This window comes from Siphateles boraxobius, unplaced genomic scaffold, assembly GCF_051911475.1.
Source record: "Siphateles boraxobius isolate OS27281-9 unplaced genomic scaffold, OSU_SipBor_1 11, whole genome shotgun sequence".
NCBI classification, from domain to species: domain Eukaryota; kingdom Metazoa; phylum Chordata; class Actinopteri; order Cypriniformes; family Leuciscidae; genus Siphateles; species Siphateles boraxobius.
In genome coordinates this window covers 7,059,708-7,080,012 of record NW_027508711.1, presented here as the reverse complement: position 1 = coordinate 7,080,012, position 20,305 = coordinate 7,059,708, and the positions used below count along the sequence as shown (strand labels likewise).

Genomic DNA, 20,305 nt, shown 5'->3' with positions numbered 1-20,305 from the left:
AGCAAGTCGATGGCGCAGTCCCATGGCCGGTGTGGAGGTAGTTTGGTTGCCAGTTCCTTACTGAATACGTCCTGGAACGCCTGGTACTCCACTGGGATTTCGCCTTGAACTTGGACTTCAGGGCTTTTTCCACCGAAGTAGAACAGACAGGAACTCTAGTTTCCCCCGCGGGTGACTTGGAACGGGACGAAGAATGAACCTTCTGGATGGAACTGAGGCAGGATCTATGGCAATCTTCACCCCAACGGAGTACCTCTCCAGTTCCCCAGTGGAGTACCGGCTGATGTTGTACTAACCAGGGACGTCCCAGGATGATATCCGCGGTGGACTCCTCCAGCACCATAAGAGAGATTTCCTCAGAGTGTAAACAGCCGATACGAAGAGTTAGAGTGGGTGTATAATGGCGAATTCGACCACGACCTAATGGCTTGCCTTGTATGGTTTGGACGGGAAGATCTCGGCACAGACGGCGTCGCCGAATATTCAACTTTTGGAGAAACTGGGTGGATATGAAGTTCCCCGCAGACCCGGAGTCAATGAGGGCTTGCGCTGGGAGACAAACACAGGAGGTTAATACATGTACTCTGGTACGTGTGAGAGGCTCAATCTTCGGGGAGAGTTGAATGGCACTTACCGCCTGTCGCGGAGGTCGTACAGGGCAAGAACTGAGGAGATGCTTGTCGGAAGCACAGTATAGACAGAGGGAATGTTGAAATCTGCGCTGGCGTTCAGCTGTAGAAAGGTGGGTGGAGTCTACTTCCATTGGAACTGGTGCTGGAGGAGTGACTGAAGGCGCCGGAGGCGGAGAACTTACAGTGGGTCCAAACCTATCACAAGCGGTGAGACGCTGGGCTGTACGGATTGTCTGCTGGATCAGATTCTCTAACCCCATGCTGTCCTCATACACCACCAACAGCTGGCGGACGTTGGAATTCAAACCATGACGAAAGGCGGTGATCAGGGCGGTTTCATTCCAGCCGCTAGCTGCGGCTAGTGTGCGGAACTGAAGCGTATACGAACTCACTGAAGAATTTCCTTGACGGAGGTTATAGAGTTGGTCGTGAATGGACAGTTCTGATATTGTTTGCCCAAAAACCTCTTTAAAGTGCTGTTTAAAACTTGAGAAGGATTTGACCACCGGGGCATCTGAATCCCACAATGACTGTACCCATCGAAGTGCTTGACCAGATAACAGTGAGATAATGAAAGCCACCCGGGCGGTATCACTACGGAACTGATGCTCATTCATGGAGATATACAAGGATACCTGGAGAAGAAACCCACTGCAGTTCTCCGCCTCACCAGAGTAGGGCGCTGGCCGGGCCATGGGACTCGCAGAGGCAGTGAACGAAGCAGCGGGAGGTTGCGGAAGTGGAGGTGGTGGAAAGAGTGCCGCGGCGACCGGAGGTTTAGCCGCTGAGGAATCCTCTTCTAAATCCGACTGATTCTGCATAATTACTCCTTTCTGTGGTCTGGTCTTCTGTCACGGATCACAGAGGAATCAGAGAAGATGGTAAGTTATCAGTGTTTATTTTGCAGAAGGATTGCGGTCGGAGATAACAGGTGAGAAGAAGTAACATAGAAAGTTCAATGAAGCTTAGCTGTGGTTTTAAGTCTCTCTCTTTCTTTCCCTCTCTTGCAGGTGGCGTGGCGATGGCTGGTACGGATGGGTTGATCCAAGATGAGTGAAGCGACGGTAAGTAGAAGGTAAGTGATCGGGAAGTCTGTGAGCCATGGAATGACGAGACCAGACAAGTGACTGCAGTGAAGGTGAGTGTTTTATAGTCCATATGGTTGATGGGACACAGGTGACGGTGATTAGTACTCAGGGGATAATGAACGGGGAAAAGTCTGGTTGGGTGAAAGGGAACGAGTGGGCGGAGATGGTGATCTGGATGATGTAACCCTGACATAGTGGTCTTTCCTACAACCAAAAGTCCAGAGTTTTGGATGGATTGCAGGATGATATAAGATTGGCTACATAAACAGGAGCTAAACCATTTAGGGCCTTATTGGTCAGTAGGAATACTTTGTAATCGATACAGAAGATGATACAATTTATAAAATATGATTATATTTTGATCATGATCATATTTTCTTGACCTAGCAGCTGAATTTTTGACTAATTGTAGCTTGTTTATTGAGGATGCAGGATAACCAGCTAGTAATACATTACAGTAAACTCTAGAGGTCATGAATGCATGAACTAGCTTTTATAGATTGGTCCAGAGGATACAGTATTAATACAAAATCTCCATGGGATTTGAGTGAATTAAACTGCAGCAGAACAAGCTTGTTATTTTTTGTGGCAAAAAGCTGGCGAGAGATGTTATTTCTGTGTGGCCTTTTTATGATGTCTTAAGTATCTCTCAAAGCTATCGGTGTTTACCTCTTTCTCAAACAGCTGACACCTGTGATGGGTGACCACAGGGTTTCTACAAAGATAATCATACTCTGAATGAATATGCAACTGCATTAAAATGTTTCTTGATTTCACCCCTGTGAAATTCATACATCAAACCCATTGATACTTGTGATTGCCCTATGGAGAAGGAAAACTGATTGCCCTGAGGAAAACTGCCAATTTAGATTTAAGTAGCACGCATCTGCTCAGGTAGTCTTCTCAACATAAATGAAAGTTCATAAGGAATATGTTTCTCACAGCTGCTTCAAACCCTTTTTTCTTCCGATACATACCTTCACACTGTACACAATGTCAGCCCACTTCAAAGCTTTCAAAAGCTTCAAATTGCTGCGTAACTGAAGTAGTCAAAATTATTCTTTTCACTATTTGAGCTCCATATTGAAGAGTCTGCTCAAAAAATATATGTAATGTGCTTCAGTAATGTGCACTTTATTTGAATTTTTTTTTAAATTTTCTTTGTAAAAGGTTGTAAAGTAGGGGTGAGCGGGGCACAACCTAACACGGGGCTAGTAGTAACACACTTGTTTTAAATACTTCGACACATGCCAGCATGAAAGAAACTTAGTGTATTACTATACACTATGCACTATACACTATATACTATATAGAGAAGAAATTGCACCAAAAGTCAGAAATCTTTGAAAGATATCACAGAACATTTACTTAATCAAAAGTAAATTTCTTACATATGTACATTTTTTACTCTCTGTGTTTTGTGTTTATTTAAAATTAGACAAATCTGATATTAGTTTAACCCTATCTGTTATTGAACAGTTAAATCCCATTTACGTATTTGAGGCACGTTGTAACACTGCATTACAATGTGCCCCTATTAGAACTATATGCTATTCTATTAATTTTATGAATTCTATTGAGAAACCTACGGTGGCCGAGAGAGCTCAACACGCTGCAACAGAAAAAAAACACATGCAAATTGAAAAACACAACTTGGTTGTGTTGTGAAACTGATGTAGATGTTTTCTTATTTTATGGGTGTTTTTCTATTCACATGTGTTTTCTTCAGTTGCAGCGTGTTGAGCTCTCTCGGCCACCATAAGAAACCATGAGAACAAGGTGAATAAAGACAAGAGTCAATGTTCAGAAATTATTCATTACTATCATGTTGTGAACTTTGCTGTATAGCTGTGTTTTGTGGTGTGCTGCTTGTCAAACTCAAAAATTTGTTTATTTTTAATTATTAAAAAATGCCATTATTTAATATAAAAAAATGCAATAATTGTATTTTATTGAGAAAATAATTTAGTGTGTCTTGTATATTTTTGTTTATTTTGCCCCTCACATGTTACAATGCACACCACCTATGGGGCATGTTGTCACATTTCACTTTCGTTCTTTCAGGGTGAATCAAGAAAAAAGTATACACTGCATTAATGAAACAAAACCGTGTGAAATTAATGCTGGATAAACAATAAATACTCTGAACCCTAAGTAGGTTTACACAAATTGAGAAAGTCAAAAAGCATTGTGCCCCCGTGATGTAGTATGAATGAAATCCAGACATGCTACATTTGTCATGTCATTGTCATATGACCTACAGTGTCGTGTCAGTTTTGTGACTTCACAACGCTTCCCATCTGGCCTCAGTGGATAGCAAAGTTTCCATCAGTTGTGCACTTCAGAAACTGGTCCAAATAGTACGTCCTCTGAGTACTTTCGCATACTGTTTTATGAATACTATGAATTATATATATGCAATATATATGTGAATCAATGAATCACTGACAACATATACAGTGTATATATAATGATTCTTTTTAAAGAAGAAAATGCCACTGTGAGTTGCTCTGAGATGACCAGTGGTCAATTCTTTTTTGACTTCATTTGGAACTATTTTCACTGTCAATGCGAAATTTAATGGCGATGTCGTATCTAAAATGTATGTTACCCAATATTAACTTCTCCTTTATTGAACTGTTGTGTAAAAGCACTATAGAGTGTTGTTGGCCTGAATATCAGTAAGGCAGTGATATTCCAGTAAGGAAGTTCACATAGTTTACTTATAAAATCAGTATTTCTTTTTAATTTCACATCATAACTTTTCTTTGTTTATCATTTTTCAAACTTCTGAAACCTTAAATAAGATTTTAAATAGTTTTTTTTAATGTGATCTCATACTTTAGACTCCACCGTACATAATGCAATGATTTCTTTAAGTGAAACACTTTGTTGTCATGTGATGAAACTGCTAAGTCCTGTGTAAAAAAATTGTATTGCAACAATGTGAGTTGTTTTGCTCAGAGGTTGCACACATTCCAATAAGGACTTAATGCTTCATCTTCACATCGTTTCCCTCTGTGCCACAGTACACAATGCTGCCCCTCATCAGATTAGTGTGTGCTGGAGCTGCCGCCCGCCCATCCGCCCCCGCTTTCCCCCCGTCTGACCCCGTTCCATCTCTCACAGGGAAAGCAGGACTCTCATGTGACTCCTTTCTCTCATTTTCCTAACAGTAATCAATGAGCATGCAAAGTGGACGCCTCCCAGCTTTTAGTCACTTCACCAAAAGCTCTGTTCATTAAGGGTTCGTTTCATTTTTTTCTACCTGAAAGACAACCAACTGCAATTATGGTTCTCTGAAAAAATTGATTAAGCTTCTCGCTTCAGTCCTAATGGGGATCTCTGCCAAATGCAGTTTCTAAGCGTTAGCCTGAAACAAGATATTACATATCTCATATTTCAGTTTAAAAGCTTGTAAACAGTGTGTCCACCACAACATCACAGTATTCGTTGTAAAACCTCCTCTGTGTTAGTGTCAAGAGCGGGACGTGGTGCACATGATCGGCAAGATTTTCCTCAGAGGAAATCTGTCCTTGCTTTTTGCTATTCTGTTTTTTTTTCTCTTTGAAGTGTGTCTCTGGTCATTAAACATGATGTATCTGTTCTCAGAAGCCAATTGCAGAGACGTTTTTCAATAGCTTTCACCAGCTTCCACCATTTCACTACCTTCAAGTAGGAGAGCAGGATTGCGTTAGCAATAACTACTAGTTCTGTCAGCGCTCTTATTAGGGAACTTTATTTCAGTTCCAGAAAATAACCGAATGGGCTTGTGGAGTACATGCCCTGGGGCCCCAGACTCCCAGGGGCCCGAAGCAGTAAGTATCTATATGAACTGAACTGGAGCCCAATGTGTAATCAGGGGCACCTGGACTTGAACAATTCATAATCACAAACAGTATGCATCAAACAACTTAAAATCACGACAGGATCTTTTCATCATTTGCATAATTTTCACACATCCTCTAGGGTCTATTAATTTGCTTAACCTGTTCTTATACTGTGATAAGACAACTAACCAAATGATTATCCATTTTTGTTGATTATTACTTATTACTAAAATAGTTTATTTAGCCTAGTAGTTTCGACTTTTAGTTTTATGATAATAACCCTGTAAATATCTCTAATATACCTTTTTTATACCTGTGGCTTTTGTGCCACAAGGTCTTGCTGTCCTTTGATCCTGCCTTTAACTGAGATTTTACATGAGTGCATTGTAAATAGAATCCTGTACATATAGTGATGCTGAGTTACCATCACAAAACTGTTAAGATTTGGAACAATAAGAATTTGATTGTTTGCCAAATAAGGAGAAACAAGCAAAATAATAAATGAATCATTCTTATTTGGCCCAGACTTATCATGTTTGGCAGGTAACCTAATATTTGATTTTAAACATGATATGAATAAGCTACTCTGTCCAACTGAGATGTAAACGCTATAGGCATTTCATTACATAATTAGGGTGGCATTAACATATAAATTACATTTAAATGAGGGTAATCACATTTAGACTTTAAAAACCCAGTTATCCTTGTCATCTATGCAGCCTTTGACTGATCTAGTTAATTTTACATCATCTGATTGGGGGAAGGAAAAAATTAATATTGCATGTATTCAATGGCCTTTGGATGACAAATTCACAGCCAGGTTTGCTTTGCAGGCCACCAGGACCGAGGACAGCGGCAAGTATTGAGGTCTGCAGTGTCATCACAAGACTGAAAAACATGTGCTTCTAATCAACAAAGAGTTGTATTGTTCTGTCTGGTAATTGGCTATTAAATATTCAGAGATTTTAACAGTTGAACGTTTTCGTCCATTCCATAAACACAGATTCAAAAACTTTATTAAAACGTCTCACATTAATGTCTTTGTACACTGAAACAATTTCAGGAAAGTGTCTGTGTCATATCTAAGATTTTTTGATCCAGTTGTGCAGTATTTTGAACATGTACTCCTGAATTATACATAATTCAAGTGAACCGCCACATTATGTGTGGTCTTTAAAGGAGTTTTCACATTTGACCTGGTCACCTGCCAGTGTTTTTTGGAGGAAATAAACATACTGTATATTTTAAGTTAAAGTTATATGAATATGAATACACTACATTCCAAAATATGTGCACAAATAGCAAGAGAAATGCTTAGAGATCCTGTAAAACTATTTGCAAAGCACAGACAAACTCAAACAAACACACGGCAACACAGACGATATATATGGGTCGATGACATGACGCTCATTTTTGAGGTACTTCAAAAATACAACAAAAAAGCAATTTATACTTAAATACACCTTTTCTGTGATGAAATGTTTTTGATTACTAAAATAAGTCACATTAGTGTGGCATAAAGAAAAAAAATTTCATGGTAGTGTAACTAGCTGGAGATTGTAAAATGGGCTTAAATTTAAAAAAAGAAAAGAAAAGAAAAGTTGTCGTTCGTTATATCTTTCACTACAAAAACAAGCAGTAAAGCAATTTGGTTTAAATATTATTAATATTTGAAGAAGAAAGTCCACCAAATCAAAGTCATTGTGACTAACAAGCAGAAAGCCATTTTGTTTTCATGTGACAAGCCATAAAACCATATTACTGTGTTTTTTTTAAATGCTTGTGATAAAAAGGGCATGTTTTGTTCAGCCAAAAAAAACTTCTTGACATTCATGAATCACAATTCATGATATGATAATAAAATATTGTTTGAAAACTGGTGAAGGAAAGAATTTAAGACATTAAGGCAGATGTGTTATTATATTATATTATAGCCAATTATATGTATTATATGTACAAAAAATTGCCCCTCTGACTGTCTATTTGTCACTGACCCATATACATGTACATTTACGTGCGTTTAGAATGCTGACACATTATCTTCTTGAACGCTTTCCTAAAGTCTCTGTTGAAAATGGTATAAATAATGGGGTTCACGGAGCTGTTGCAGTAACCAATCCAGAAAAAAAGATTGAATAGAGAATCCGGTATTGTGCAACTTTCTCGACATATTGCATGAAGGCTGTACGTGAAGAAGAATGGCAACCAGCAGAGCACGAACACCCCCATGACCACTGCCAGCACGAAGGTAAAGCGCTTCTCTCGCATCTGTGCCAGTTTGGACTTGGACAAAGACAGCTGACGCGCGGTCGGCTCCTGCTCGAGCTCCGACCCGCGGCTACAAGCCCATGACAGGCGTCCATTTTGCTTTGGGCACGCTTGTGCACCCTCCACCTTCCTGCTCTTGGTGTTCCTCCAGTTCCTCTGTTTGTTGGAGACGCTGCTCTCCTCCAGATCGATGTCGTCGAGCTCGCCTTTGCGCTCTCGACTGCCTGAGCTGTGGCTACTGGGGCTCTCCGTCTCTGACTTGCCTTTACGCACGAAGCAGGTCTCGGACTGCGACGGTTGTCGCTCCATCCCGTTCTTGGCCACGAACACAGTGGACGCGCGCTGTTTGGCCACCCTGTAGATCTTGCAGTACACCAAAATCATGATGAGGCAAGGGGCAAAAAACGACACCATGCAGGAGGAAAGGATGTACCAGGTCTCGTTGTTCAGCAAGCACTCCAGCTCGTCGTGTTTGGTCATAAGGAGCGGCGGGAAGGAAATCACCGCCGAAATTATCCACACCACCGTGATCATGAACTTTATTCTCCGCGGTGTTCTCTTTAGGTTGTAGCTGACCGCTTTGGTGACTGACCAGTAACGGTCCAAACTTATGGCGCAGAGGTGGACAATGGACGACGTGCAGAAGAGCACGTCCAGAGCCAGGTAGAAGGCACACCAGGTGCTTCCAAAGAACCAGTAGCCCATCACCTCATTGGCTAGGGAGAATGGAATGACCAAAGTGGCCACCAAAATATCAGCAGACGCCAAAGAGACCAGAAAGAGGTTCTGTGGCGCACGCAGCGCGCGGCTGGTGAAAACGGCCACCACGACTAATACGTTCCCCACTATGGTCACCAAGATGATCACGGTAACCACGAGAACAATGAGCACCGCCACACACTGTGAATGCGGCGGTGGTCTCGGCACGGTCGTGCTATTAGTATCAGCGGATGAGTTCGGCGAAGTAAAGGTGATGGTGGTTAAATCCATTCTGATGACCCTTGGCGCTGATCCCCCATTTCCAGGCGTATTCTCATCCAAGACGCGCTTCGACTTCAAACTTGTAGCATCCAATCTGAAGCGCTGCGCAATCCGCCAAACACTCCACGCCAAACGTATCATACCAAAGATGTTGTGCTAACTTTTAAAACTCCCCGATGATTTGGATATCGTTTCTCTGTTTTAGCTGCCTTTTTGATGTGGCAGCAGTGAACCACACTGAGCCAAGACATGTTTTGTTTCCTAAAGAATCGCGCGCCGAGACAGGCGGAATGAGTGTTCGGTGCGCTCCAGTGTGTCGCGGCGCTGAACATTTATACGTGTGTTTGTGCCCGTCTCTCTCTCTCTCTCTCTCTCTCTCTCTCTCTCTCTCTCTCTCTCTCTCTCTCTCTCTCTCTCTCTCTCTCTTTATTTCTTTCTATGACACGGGGGTGTAGCTGTTTGTGCTGTCAGACTACACAAAGCTTTCGACTTGTGATTAATTAGCAATCAAGCATTTTAAAACCCATAGGTAGTTATGGGTTATAATAACTTTCGTTAATAAGTCATGAGTGTGCATTGTTTATATGCACACACACACACACACACACACACACACACACACACACACACACACACACACACACACACACACACACACACACACACACACACACACACACATATATAGTGTATATATATATATATATACACTCACACACACACATATATATATATATATGAATATATAATTATTAATAATTATATAATACTATTTATATAATACAGTTTATGTTAAAGAATGGGGAGCTGTTATAAGATGGCAATGGGGTTACAATAAAATATTAATAAATGCAGTATGAAACACCCTAATATACATAACTTATAACAAAATGGGTTTAAGTAATATAAGTAATAATTTAAATAAGTAATAATTTAAGTAATACATCTAAATATGGTGGTTCAACCATAATAATAATAATAAATTACTAATAATATTTTAGCGATATTAACATTAAAATTACAGCATTAATTACTAGCATTTTTCACAATACATAATCTTGTGCTGAAGTCAGTGACCCACTAATGTAATTCCCAGTGTGAACCGATGCCGCTTCCCCCACAGCTTTAGCAACAAATATCCCCATTTATTTTTAGAGATCTGGGGCCGTATTCACAAAACATTTATTCTTTCCGCTATGAGTTCTTCTAAATAGCAGTAAAAGTTCTTAGGTAAGAGTTTCCTCTTAAAACCATTCACAAAGCAGCTGAGATCAACTTTTCCTAAGGAATAGAGAGAAGTCTTAAGCTAAGAGTAAGTGTGGGGTAGACGTTACTATGGATGATGTCATCATGCTTACTAACTGTAAAACAGTGATTGGCTGATAAATATAATAGAATATTGTGATCAATATTGTAGTAGAGGTATCATGTTGGCTAAGTGTGACTAATTAATATATGTTCAGATAATTGTCAGCCTCTCAAGAGATTGCAGAATTCAAGCGACAAATTATGTTTTATAAACAAAGTTCGGGAGGAGCACGTTCAAATTATCAATCAAATCAGCTTGAGAGGAAGCCTCACTCCTCACTCTCGGCTGGTTCCTATTCCCAGCCGGGGATAGGGGGGAGTACTCTGGGTTTGGGCTAAATTCAGAGCTAGGAGCCCTCGTTCCCCTCGGACAACACGGAAAATAGGTTGTAAGTGTGAACTCATGAAACAACAGGTAAACAGACATTATTTACTTTTTTATTTATTTATTGTTTGTGTTTTGCCTTTTTATTGTGCTAGGACAGTGAGTAGACAGGAAGCGAAGTGGAAGAGAGAAAAGGGGGACGGGATTGGGAAAGGTCCCTGATCCGGAACTAGAACTCTGGTCACCCGAGCTGCCCATCATCAGGGCCGCCGATATTTTCAGCTTGACAGAAATGCAGAATTCATGAGTAACATTGCGGACCTATAAGTCACAGATATGCAACAAAGATGATGGCCCTTAATGTCGAATACTGAGAAATCCAGTCAGCACTGAGGAATAGAGAATTTTGGTTCAGTGTCAAAATGAGTGTTTGCAGAGCATGGTGCTGAAATAATAAAAGTGCATAAAACTAGAAGATGAAAATAACAAGGGCTTGTTGTGTTCAACAGCAGTTTGCATTTACTTAAGCCTTAAATATTTCTACTTTTTTTCATCATCCCAAAAAGTTGTGTATTTCCTGATTTTTAATTTCTTTTTGAAACCTAGATTTTCAATGTCATATCAGAGTTTTTGGCCCAACTTTATTTTCAGGTCAGATATTTTCTAAAAAAACGTTTTCAAAAAATTTGCATTGAGGGGCTTGCGATGGTAGCATGTTTTCTTCCCTGAAACAGGTGCTGTCAGTGTATACTGCATGAATGCAAAATGTAAATGAAAATTGAAAGTTTGACTCAACTTTCCATTTGATGAGTGAAATAAAAAAAGTCTGGGGAGAACGGTTTTCAATTATGTGCATGTTACACCATTTACACCAAATCTCTGTTTCTAAAACAGTGCACCCCACTGCCTACTGCTTTCTGATATGGAAAGCTCTAGGCAACACATCACTCAACTCAAAATTGATTTCAGTAGAGTTTGACATATAAACATGTTTGCAAGCTAAATGGAAAATAATAGTAAGCATAAAAATACACAGCTCGTAAAATAAGTTTACAATTAAATTAACATTAAGCATATTTATAGACAATATTTCTCTCACTTTTACTGAACTCTTCATGATGCATTCTGCGATGGCCTTCTCTGTGAAGAATATATTTAATGCCATCTTTGAATTTGGCTAGAAAATGTATCTTAACCCTGTAATGCCTGAAATGCTGTAAGAAATATCAGTCAGAAACAGAAACAACATTTTATTTTCATAACATTGACGATGCAAAAAAAAAAAGTTTGCATTTGTGTATTTGTTTAATACATCATATTTGATATATCAGGCTTTTATGGCTCATATGGAGCTTTAGTCGAGGGGGAATAAGATGAAATTCTGATAACTTGTATTGTTAAAGTGCATGCCCCTATTATGGTTTTTTATATATTCCCTTTCATGCATTGTGTAATATAGCTGTCTGTGAATGTAACAGTCTGCAAAGTTAAGTCGAAAGAGCACAATAAATAAAGTTATTGTCTCTCAAAAGGAAGAGTTGACTCTGAACCGCCCAAACGAGTAGTCAGGAATTCGAACCAAATCAGTTACGTCTACACGTCACTAGCTAACACATTTGCATAATGTCCACCTATGTTCTACTTGTACGCTAGTGTCTCGAACAACTTGACCAGTCCTTCAACGCGGGATTCATAAAACGCTTGCTCTTGAAAGATGGGTCAATGTATTCGGACCAGCTTGCTCCTCAGAATCACAACCTGTAAGTATGATAGTTCTGTCTAGATAGTTCATAGTTTTGTCTTACTGAAATAGTTAATGCTAATCAGCTGTGTACCACTATTACCTAAAATTTTGTCTATTAATGCAACGTCTGTTGTTCTTATTACTTTGAGTAATGATGAAGGATTGAGCAAGATTTGTTTTACAAACTTTAATGTTACATCAGTCATTCATGTTAGTGCTCGGCTAACATATGCGCTGTTATTGATGCAGTTCCGCATGTGAACTGCAATAAATGAGAAATATACACATCAGTTTGTTGATGGAAATACACTTGTTAATGCTGATGGTGAGCAATTACAGCTGTAACATCTCATAATGTACCTCAAAATGAGTAGCGTATCAATGATAAACGTCCTGCTCAAGTCGTCCTTGCGATGGAGGTTTGGGTTGAATAACTAGTTCTTCCAATGTTTCATCATCGGACTCGAGCTCGGATTGATATGGTAAAATCAACGCCAATGTTACTGTCTTTACAGTGTGTGAACAATCACTGATGTTTTAGGAAGCCTCCGGGAGCTGAAGTTCAGTTGTGGTAATGGGCATTTAGCTTCCGACAAGCGCCGTAAGCGGTAGACCAATCACAACAGACTGGGCCATCTGGCCAATCAGAGCAGAGCAGGCTCGTGGAAAGGAGGGATTTAGAGAGACTGAATCATTGAATGAGTAATTTAAGAATCATTGAAAAATGTGGTGATGTGCAATGTATATTATGAGAAAATTAAAGTGTTTTTTACCTTTGATGCATGTAAACCTGTTGTAGGAGACCTCCAAAACAAAAGTAGGAACCTTAGCATACGAGGGGCACTTTAATCAATAACATTTTTTATAGCAGTATAGCAGATCTGTACAGGTGGAGCTGGGGAAAGAAGAGGTTTTCTGAAAGCGCGCTGCAGACTGCTAACAGCAACACTATACCCGTATTTGAATGTTGATAACACATGTTTATAAGGCAGTTTTGCAGGTAATGGCATTTCAGGTGAGTAAATGGTCATTTAAGTTGCAGATAAGAGACTGCACAGTGCAATAGTCAGTGTTTCACGGTGTTTCAGGTGACGTTAGAGTTCATGGATTTGGTGATGGAGATCATGGAGAGCACACACTTCTCAGGATGGATGGCACAGGTGAGTATACAGGTAATGGTTGAGGCTTACAGGTGAAGGAGAGGATCACTGGAGAATCACTTAGGTAAAATCACAGGAGATAAGTAGTCCATAGTGTAGGTGCAGGTGATCAATACTCTGGTGACTGTGAACATGTGAGGGAGTGATAGAGGAGCCTTGTGACTTCACGACAATAGGCTTGTTCAACTTCATGCAGCACTGCGCAGACCGATCAGCAGTTGACTTGAAGCAGTGCATGCCGGTTCGAAATTTTGTCCGACTTGAAAAAGCGGGGACACCATGTCACTGTGACGTATGGCATCAAAGTGCCGCAAGGGTGATTCGAGAGCAGACGACTGACCCAGTGAGCGCCGCTTCTCAAGAACGGCTGCTCAAGCTCTGATGACGACACAGCTGTTCCACGATTGGCCGGATTCACCGCATGACAACGATCACATGTGTCTCATAAACAGAGCTTGTGCAGCCGCTCTTGTGGAAGCTGCTCTGTCTGAGTCAGCCGTCTGCTCTCGAATCGCCCTTGCAGTACTTTGATGCCATACGCCACAGTGATGTCGCGTCAGCGCTTTCTCAAGTTGGATAAAAAAATGTATAACCGGCATGAACTGCTTCAAGTCAGCCGCCAGTCAGTGTGTGCAACGCTGCATGAAGTCGGACAAGCCGATTATCTCACAATAATGACCGGGTTTCACAGACAAAATAATGGCCTGGTTTCACAGTCACCAAGACATTTCTCAAAATATCTTTTGTTATGTTCCACAGAAGAAAGAAAGTCATACAGTTTTCAAACAACATGGGGGTGAGTAAATGATGACAGCACTTTCATATTTGGGTGGATTCCCATAATTAAGATGCGTTAACACCAATGATGCCTTAAAATATTGCCTCTGTAGGCAGCTCACTTGAGCACATGAAAAAGACACTGGTGTGTTTTTCTGAATGCTGCATTGCTAATGTCAGCAATGGACTAGGGTTTTGGTGGGTAATCAACCGTTCTATGGCGGTTATAAGCCATTTGCCTCGAAGGTCAAATTTTCTGGCTTCGAAGTGCTGATTGATGCAATTACAAATTCAGTTGAGCCCTCTTAATTGTAATTAAGGTCATAATTGCACAATAATTTCATAGCCAAAGAATAAAAAAGTAGATGATGGATGCTTTGTGCTTGAATAGTGAGTATTGAGTAATGAATACTGAAGGTTCACAGTTTAATAAGTGGAGTGCACTGCAATGTTTTGCTCCACATTTGGTTGCTTCGTTTACAGGAGTTAGTGCCAGCACATATACATCTTAGTCTAAAGATGTGTTATTGCTGCTGTTTCCTGTGTTGAGCACAGATCTGTGCATACTTCTTACTCTTTGTCTGCTTATTGGCTCACATATCGTGAATGCAATCACACAGGCAAACACACACAGTTTTCTGTGGAATATCCCCACGGTCAGTGGGTTCTGAGGGTTTATGGACTCAGGGACACTGAACTCCCTCAGTGTTCGTAACGACTTGGTGGGTTTACCAGCATTACAGCTGTAGCCTTCTATGACGCCATTGCCATTATACAGATAGAACACAAAATGTTTTACAAAATACAGCCTTGAACTGTTTTCCGCTCCAGCCTATTTTGGTTTGTTTTCCTGTTTCCCTTCAGCTCGAAGCTCCTTATTTAAAGCTTCAAAGGGGGAGAAAAAAAGTCAAATATATAGCAGTGTCATCAACCAAGATTTCGTTGTTAATTTGTGTTAATTGCCATCCTTTAAAGTGCAGTTGGGATTGATAACTGTCTTCATTCAATTCAAAGAGACAATCTGAAAATCATCTCAAAAAATGTGCTGGGGGAAAAAAAGGAATAGAAATTAGCTTTATTTTCCATTTCCTTTTATTTTACAGTAAAATATTTGTTGGTGTAGCATCATTTGGGTTAATTCTGGCTGAATTTGATAAAATCAATTAATTCAGATGTTACCACATGAAGTACAATTTCAGGATTAACATTTTCTTCAGTACTGAATATTTTGATTCTTAAATTTTACTTGAGAAAGACTTTGAGATAATACGATATTAAGACAATTTCAGAGGATAATTCTTGAATTAAGCTTATTGTTCTTAAAAAATTTCTTACATTGTGTATGTATGTATGCTGAAAACAAATATTTGCCAATAGGCAAATAAACTGAATACAAGAAATAATATAAGTAATATATATTTTAAAAACATTTTACTGAAAAAGTTAAATATAAAATACAAAAATACTAACAAAGTAAATTAAACTTCTAATTTAGACAAATGCATTGCATAGAAATACTAAATGCACGTGGAATGATATTCACTGGAGGTTTGTATGAACTAGTTTGCTCCTGGCTGTGTTAATTTCTATACTAGTATCAATCAATAGATCTTGGAAAAGAAGCCAAGTTGTTGCATGAACGATAAACCAAAGTTTTATGCCTTTAATATTTCAATTCATGAGGAAAGCCCAGATTCATGGCTAGTATGTGAAAATCTGAGTAAGGGCCGTAGAAGGACCTCTTCTTTCAGACTCAGACAGAATTTGAGGTCTTGGCCATGTTGTGGTACACAATGATATAAACCCATGGCATGCCCCCAGAATGCATTGAATGCTCTGTTAGCCTGTGTTTAATAAACTATGTGGCATCTTGTCTGTGACAATCCGTCACTCAGTGTTGGCCGGCAAGGTCCGTCTGATGATTAATAGGGCATGTTGGTTGTGATTTTTCAAGCTTTAGGGGAACATTCTGTCATGGTATGTGTCCTCTCATGATGTGGCAACTGGACACATTGGCAGACAGTTAATTAACTGCAAATCCACTTGACTTGACAATGTTAGTGACATGGGAGACCATACATTCAAGAAAAAGCTGTTAAAGGCTAAATGCAGCACTATTTTTTGTGTTTAACATCTAGCCTATCCAGTTTCACATACAATGCTTAAGGCTAGTCCCAGATTAAAATGCATGTTTGAGCTGTTTTAACTGAAAGCAACTTGCACTGACATAACCTAAAATAATCAGGCCTTGAGTGCATAGTGCAGAGAGGCTCTGCGTGAGTGGTATTTACGACAGTAACGTTAAATACAAGTACTCTACAGCGACTCTAGGGGTCGCTGTTTGACAAAAACGGATTTCCTGCACAGTGTGCCTTTAAATGTCTTAATTGAACTAAGGCCTAATCCTGGCTTAATCTAAGCCTTGTCTGTGAAACCAGCCCCTAATGCAATTAATTTAAAGACCAACGCTGTTTCTCTCCACAATGGCATCTGCGTTCCTCAATATAGATGTACTTGGCCATTCAGGTTGTTATGCAAAGAGGAACATTGCTCTTATATCTAGAGATGCGCTCACTGGAGGTGAGAATGTGGGGGTGTGAGTGTGAGAATTAAACAGGGAGACACAACAAAGAAAAAACAACAACCTTTTTTACCTTGAATTATTATATGAGATGCAGAAAAGAAAATCTGTCACAGCTCTGTCAAAGATCAAAATGTGACCCCTGTGACAAATTCCCAGGCGCTGCAGCTTGAAGGGAAATCCCAGGGCCCTCTCTGTTCATAATTCAGATCCACAGGCAGTTTTTTTGTTCACGTTGACTTGCAAACCCAACTTCTTAGTTTTAAAAGAGACGGCAAAAAAAATAATAATAATTGTTTCATTGTTGTAATATTAGTAAAAAATATTTTTTTTTCATTAGCAGAATATATGATTTTGACTTTTCAATTGTATTTGAGAATTTAAAAGGACATGGTGATGGTAAAATAAATTACATGGGAAGGAAAATTATTAATGCATTGCTTTTGCTTTCACTCACAAAACCTTTTTCTTGTTTTCTTGCTTTAAAAAAAAGCATTGTCTTGCCAAAGATTGGCAAGAAAATGTCAAATACATTGAATTTAAATACACTATGACAACAGTATTGAGTCAACTGACCATTACACCAACAGGAAGTTTAATGGCATTGCATTCTAAATACATAGACAATATTATGGAGTAATAAAAAGGGTCCCCCTATGACAGCTATAGCTTCCAGTCTAGATTTTGATTTCAGTTCTTCCATTCGGCCTAGCCTTGTCACCCCACACATACACAAAATGCATGGATGCAGCTCTTGCAATTTAAAGTACATAGACGGTTGGCTGATCTTGGTCCAGCCTCAAGAGCTTGCTTTTCAACATCGGGATGTCGTTCTCGCTCATCTTGTATGTCTTGGGTTGAGACTCAACGGCAAGAAAAGTGTTCTCTCTCCTGCCTAGAGGACAATGTATTTAGGGGTTGTATGGGACTCAGTCACCATGCAGGCACAGCTGTCTCCCACATGTGTTGAGTTCATCTTAAACACCCTGAGCAATATAGGTCTTATGGCAGCTGCGTCGACGGTGAGACCTATGGGCCTTCTGCACATGAGACAGATTTGGTTGTGGCTCAAACCCAGGGAATTTCATCCAAGGGCCAATCCTTAAAGGCAAATAAGCGTTACTTGCCGCAGTCTTCGTTCCCTTTTTTATGTGGCTCAGACTCAGGTTCCTCACCTTGGGTCCCACTCTAGGAGACAGTTGTCGTCGCAAAACGCTATCGACAGAAACTTCACGTACTGGCTGGGGAGCAGTCTTAGATGGCTGACCAGCCCCAGGGATCTGGAGAGGTCATCATATCGATTGGCACATCAATTGCCTCGAATTGATGGCTGTATTTCTGGCCCTGAAGTACTTCCTCCAGCAGTTAAGGGGTACCATGTCCTAGTGCGGGTGGACAACATTACGTTAGTCTCCTACATAATTCGTCAGACGGGCTGCATTCTGGCCTCATTAGGGTCAGGGGGTTCTTGTTGCTCATTAGTCTTTGTGTATTAATAGCCCTCATGTTTCATTGTTCCTTTGTCTAGCTTTGATCCTTGTAACAGCTGTTGGTGAGTTTTTGTTCAAGTTTAAGTTCATGTTTCAAGTCAAGTCTTCGTTTATTTAGTATTTTGTTTATTTGAAACAAACTACACTTGGGTTCTTCAACTCTACTCGCCTTCAGTGGACTTTATTACAGATACATCTATGCTGCCTTCAAAAATCTTTAAGATGAAGTGTGGCAGCTTGCGATCAGGAGTTTACTACAAGGCCAGTTATGGCACTAAACCGACTACGCCACCCCGGAAATTGTCCGGGGACCCACAGATAATTTGCAAAGACACACAGATTCGTAGTGGCTGAGTCAGGTATCAGACAAGGATAATCGCTTCACAGATTTTATTCTTCAATACATACAATAAAATGCAACTGGTATCTTTTAATATGCAAACAACAAAAGGAACGCATCAATCATAAAACACGTTACACAGACAGACACACACACACACACACACACACACACTACCACTTCAGAACTGGGGGATTCATCTTGCCTGTCCAATAAACACAGCAACTACTCGTGCTCTCACCACACAACACCAAATCACCCGCTGTGAACAATGCAGACCGATAGCCGAACCACCACCACACACAGAGGACTCTGGCTAATACTGGAATCCCAATTCTGAGTAGAAGAGAAAGCAGTATGAGATACAACCAAACAAATAGACATTCCACGTAATGGTCTGTCAATTAAACACTCATCACATGTTGCCAGAAGGAATCAGTTTGTCACAATATTCACTGGCTGACACTGGTGAACTCTTGTCAGCACAACACAATACTCAAAACACATTTACAAGCAACATCCACAGTGGCATAATCTTCACAATGAAACACAGTAGTAGCGACAAAACTGGTAGCTTCTCGCCACTGTACTCAGGTCTGAATGTCAATTATATTAAAGACTAAATTTAGAAGCGTCACCAAAGGCTGTGAACGCACTATCGATCCGGTCGTCAAGGAGACCCTCGTTCGCTAAAAATGAGACAATCAAACAATTAGAATAAATATACAGTACAGATTGGCAACAAATGCGTCGTCACGGTCGTCAAGGAGACCCTCGTGCGCTGGAATGAGATCGTCAAACAGTTAGAATAAATATACAGTACAGATCGGCAACAAATGCGTCGTTATGGTTGTCAAAGAGACCCTCGTTCGCTGGAATGAGATCGTCCAACAGTTAGAGTGAAAGGTACAGATCGACGGTCGATGCCTCGTTCCAATAAAAGACAGAGGAATGGTCGAAGACAGCTTGCAGAGGAGAATACAACTCAGTTCGGAAGCGCTCCAGTTCGAATGACTACCGGATGCAGGTAATCCTCACAGGACCATCAAATGGGTCGCATAAAGCCTAACAGCGCCCACAAAGCCTGCTGCAACACCTCCTGGCCCCCGTGTCACTGCGTATGGTAACTCGCCCCGCCCAGTGCACTTGATGGCGTGCCAATTATGGCCTCACATTAATAAATACTAGTTCGACGGGTCTAAAGTACTCCTCAGCCACACACTCCTGGACATAAACACGGCGCACAAGAAATGACGTCACTCCCAGGACCCAGAAAGACGCGCTTAATGATGTCAACCTCATCTCCTTTTATGTCCCTTGAACGTGCCGTATCCGCCCCTAATCACTATAAGGATTGATCGCATCACCACAGAAGGAATCTCAGGAGACAGGAAGTGAAGCTAATAGCATTTTTCAGCTTTCGGACGCAGCCAGTGTTGGAGGTTTCACACCTATATATGCGCAGCCTGGTTACCAATCTTCACTGATTTTACATTTCATCAGTCAGAGCAGAGTGTGAAGGTTGAATTAGCAGAGCAACAGCACAGTTGTTGCAGATAAAATATTGCAATCCACACAACACGGCATCTGCATCAGTGATGGTTTGGGCAGCAATATCATGGCATTCCCTACTGTGCACGTCATTGCCAAGGACTACCGAAACATTCTGAGGGACCATGTGCAGGGATTTTCCTATGGGTTCAAACATTGTACCCTGAAAGGGGGGCTGTGTATCAGCATGATAATGCACCAATACACACAGAAAGACTTGTGACGGAATG

The 20,305-nt window shown here is 40.5% G+C and overlaps 1 protein-coding gene across 1 annotated transcript; it reads right to left on the bottom strand.

Annotated features, from left to right (window-relative positions):
- Positions 1-6,529: 6,529 nt before the first annotated feature.
- On the bottom strand, positions 6,530-9,158 carry adra2db (adrenergic, alpha-2D-, receptor b). Its single transcript, XM_077194771.1, has one exon. The coding sequence runs from the start codon at positions 8,938-8,940 to the stop codon at positions 7,561-7,563; it is 1,380 nt and encodes a 459-aa protein (XP_077050886.1). The 5' UTR covers positions 8,941-9,158; the 3' UTR covers positions 6,530-7,560.
- Positions 9,159-20,305: the final 11,147 nt, after the last annotated feature.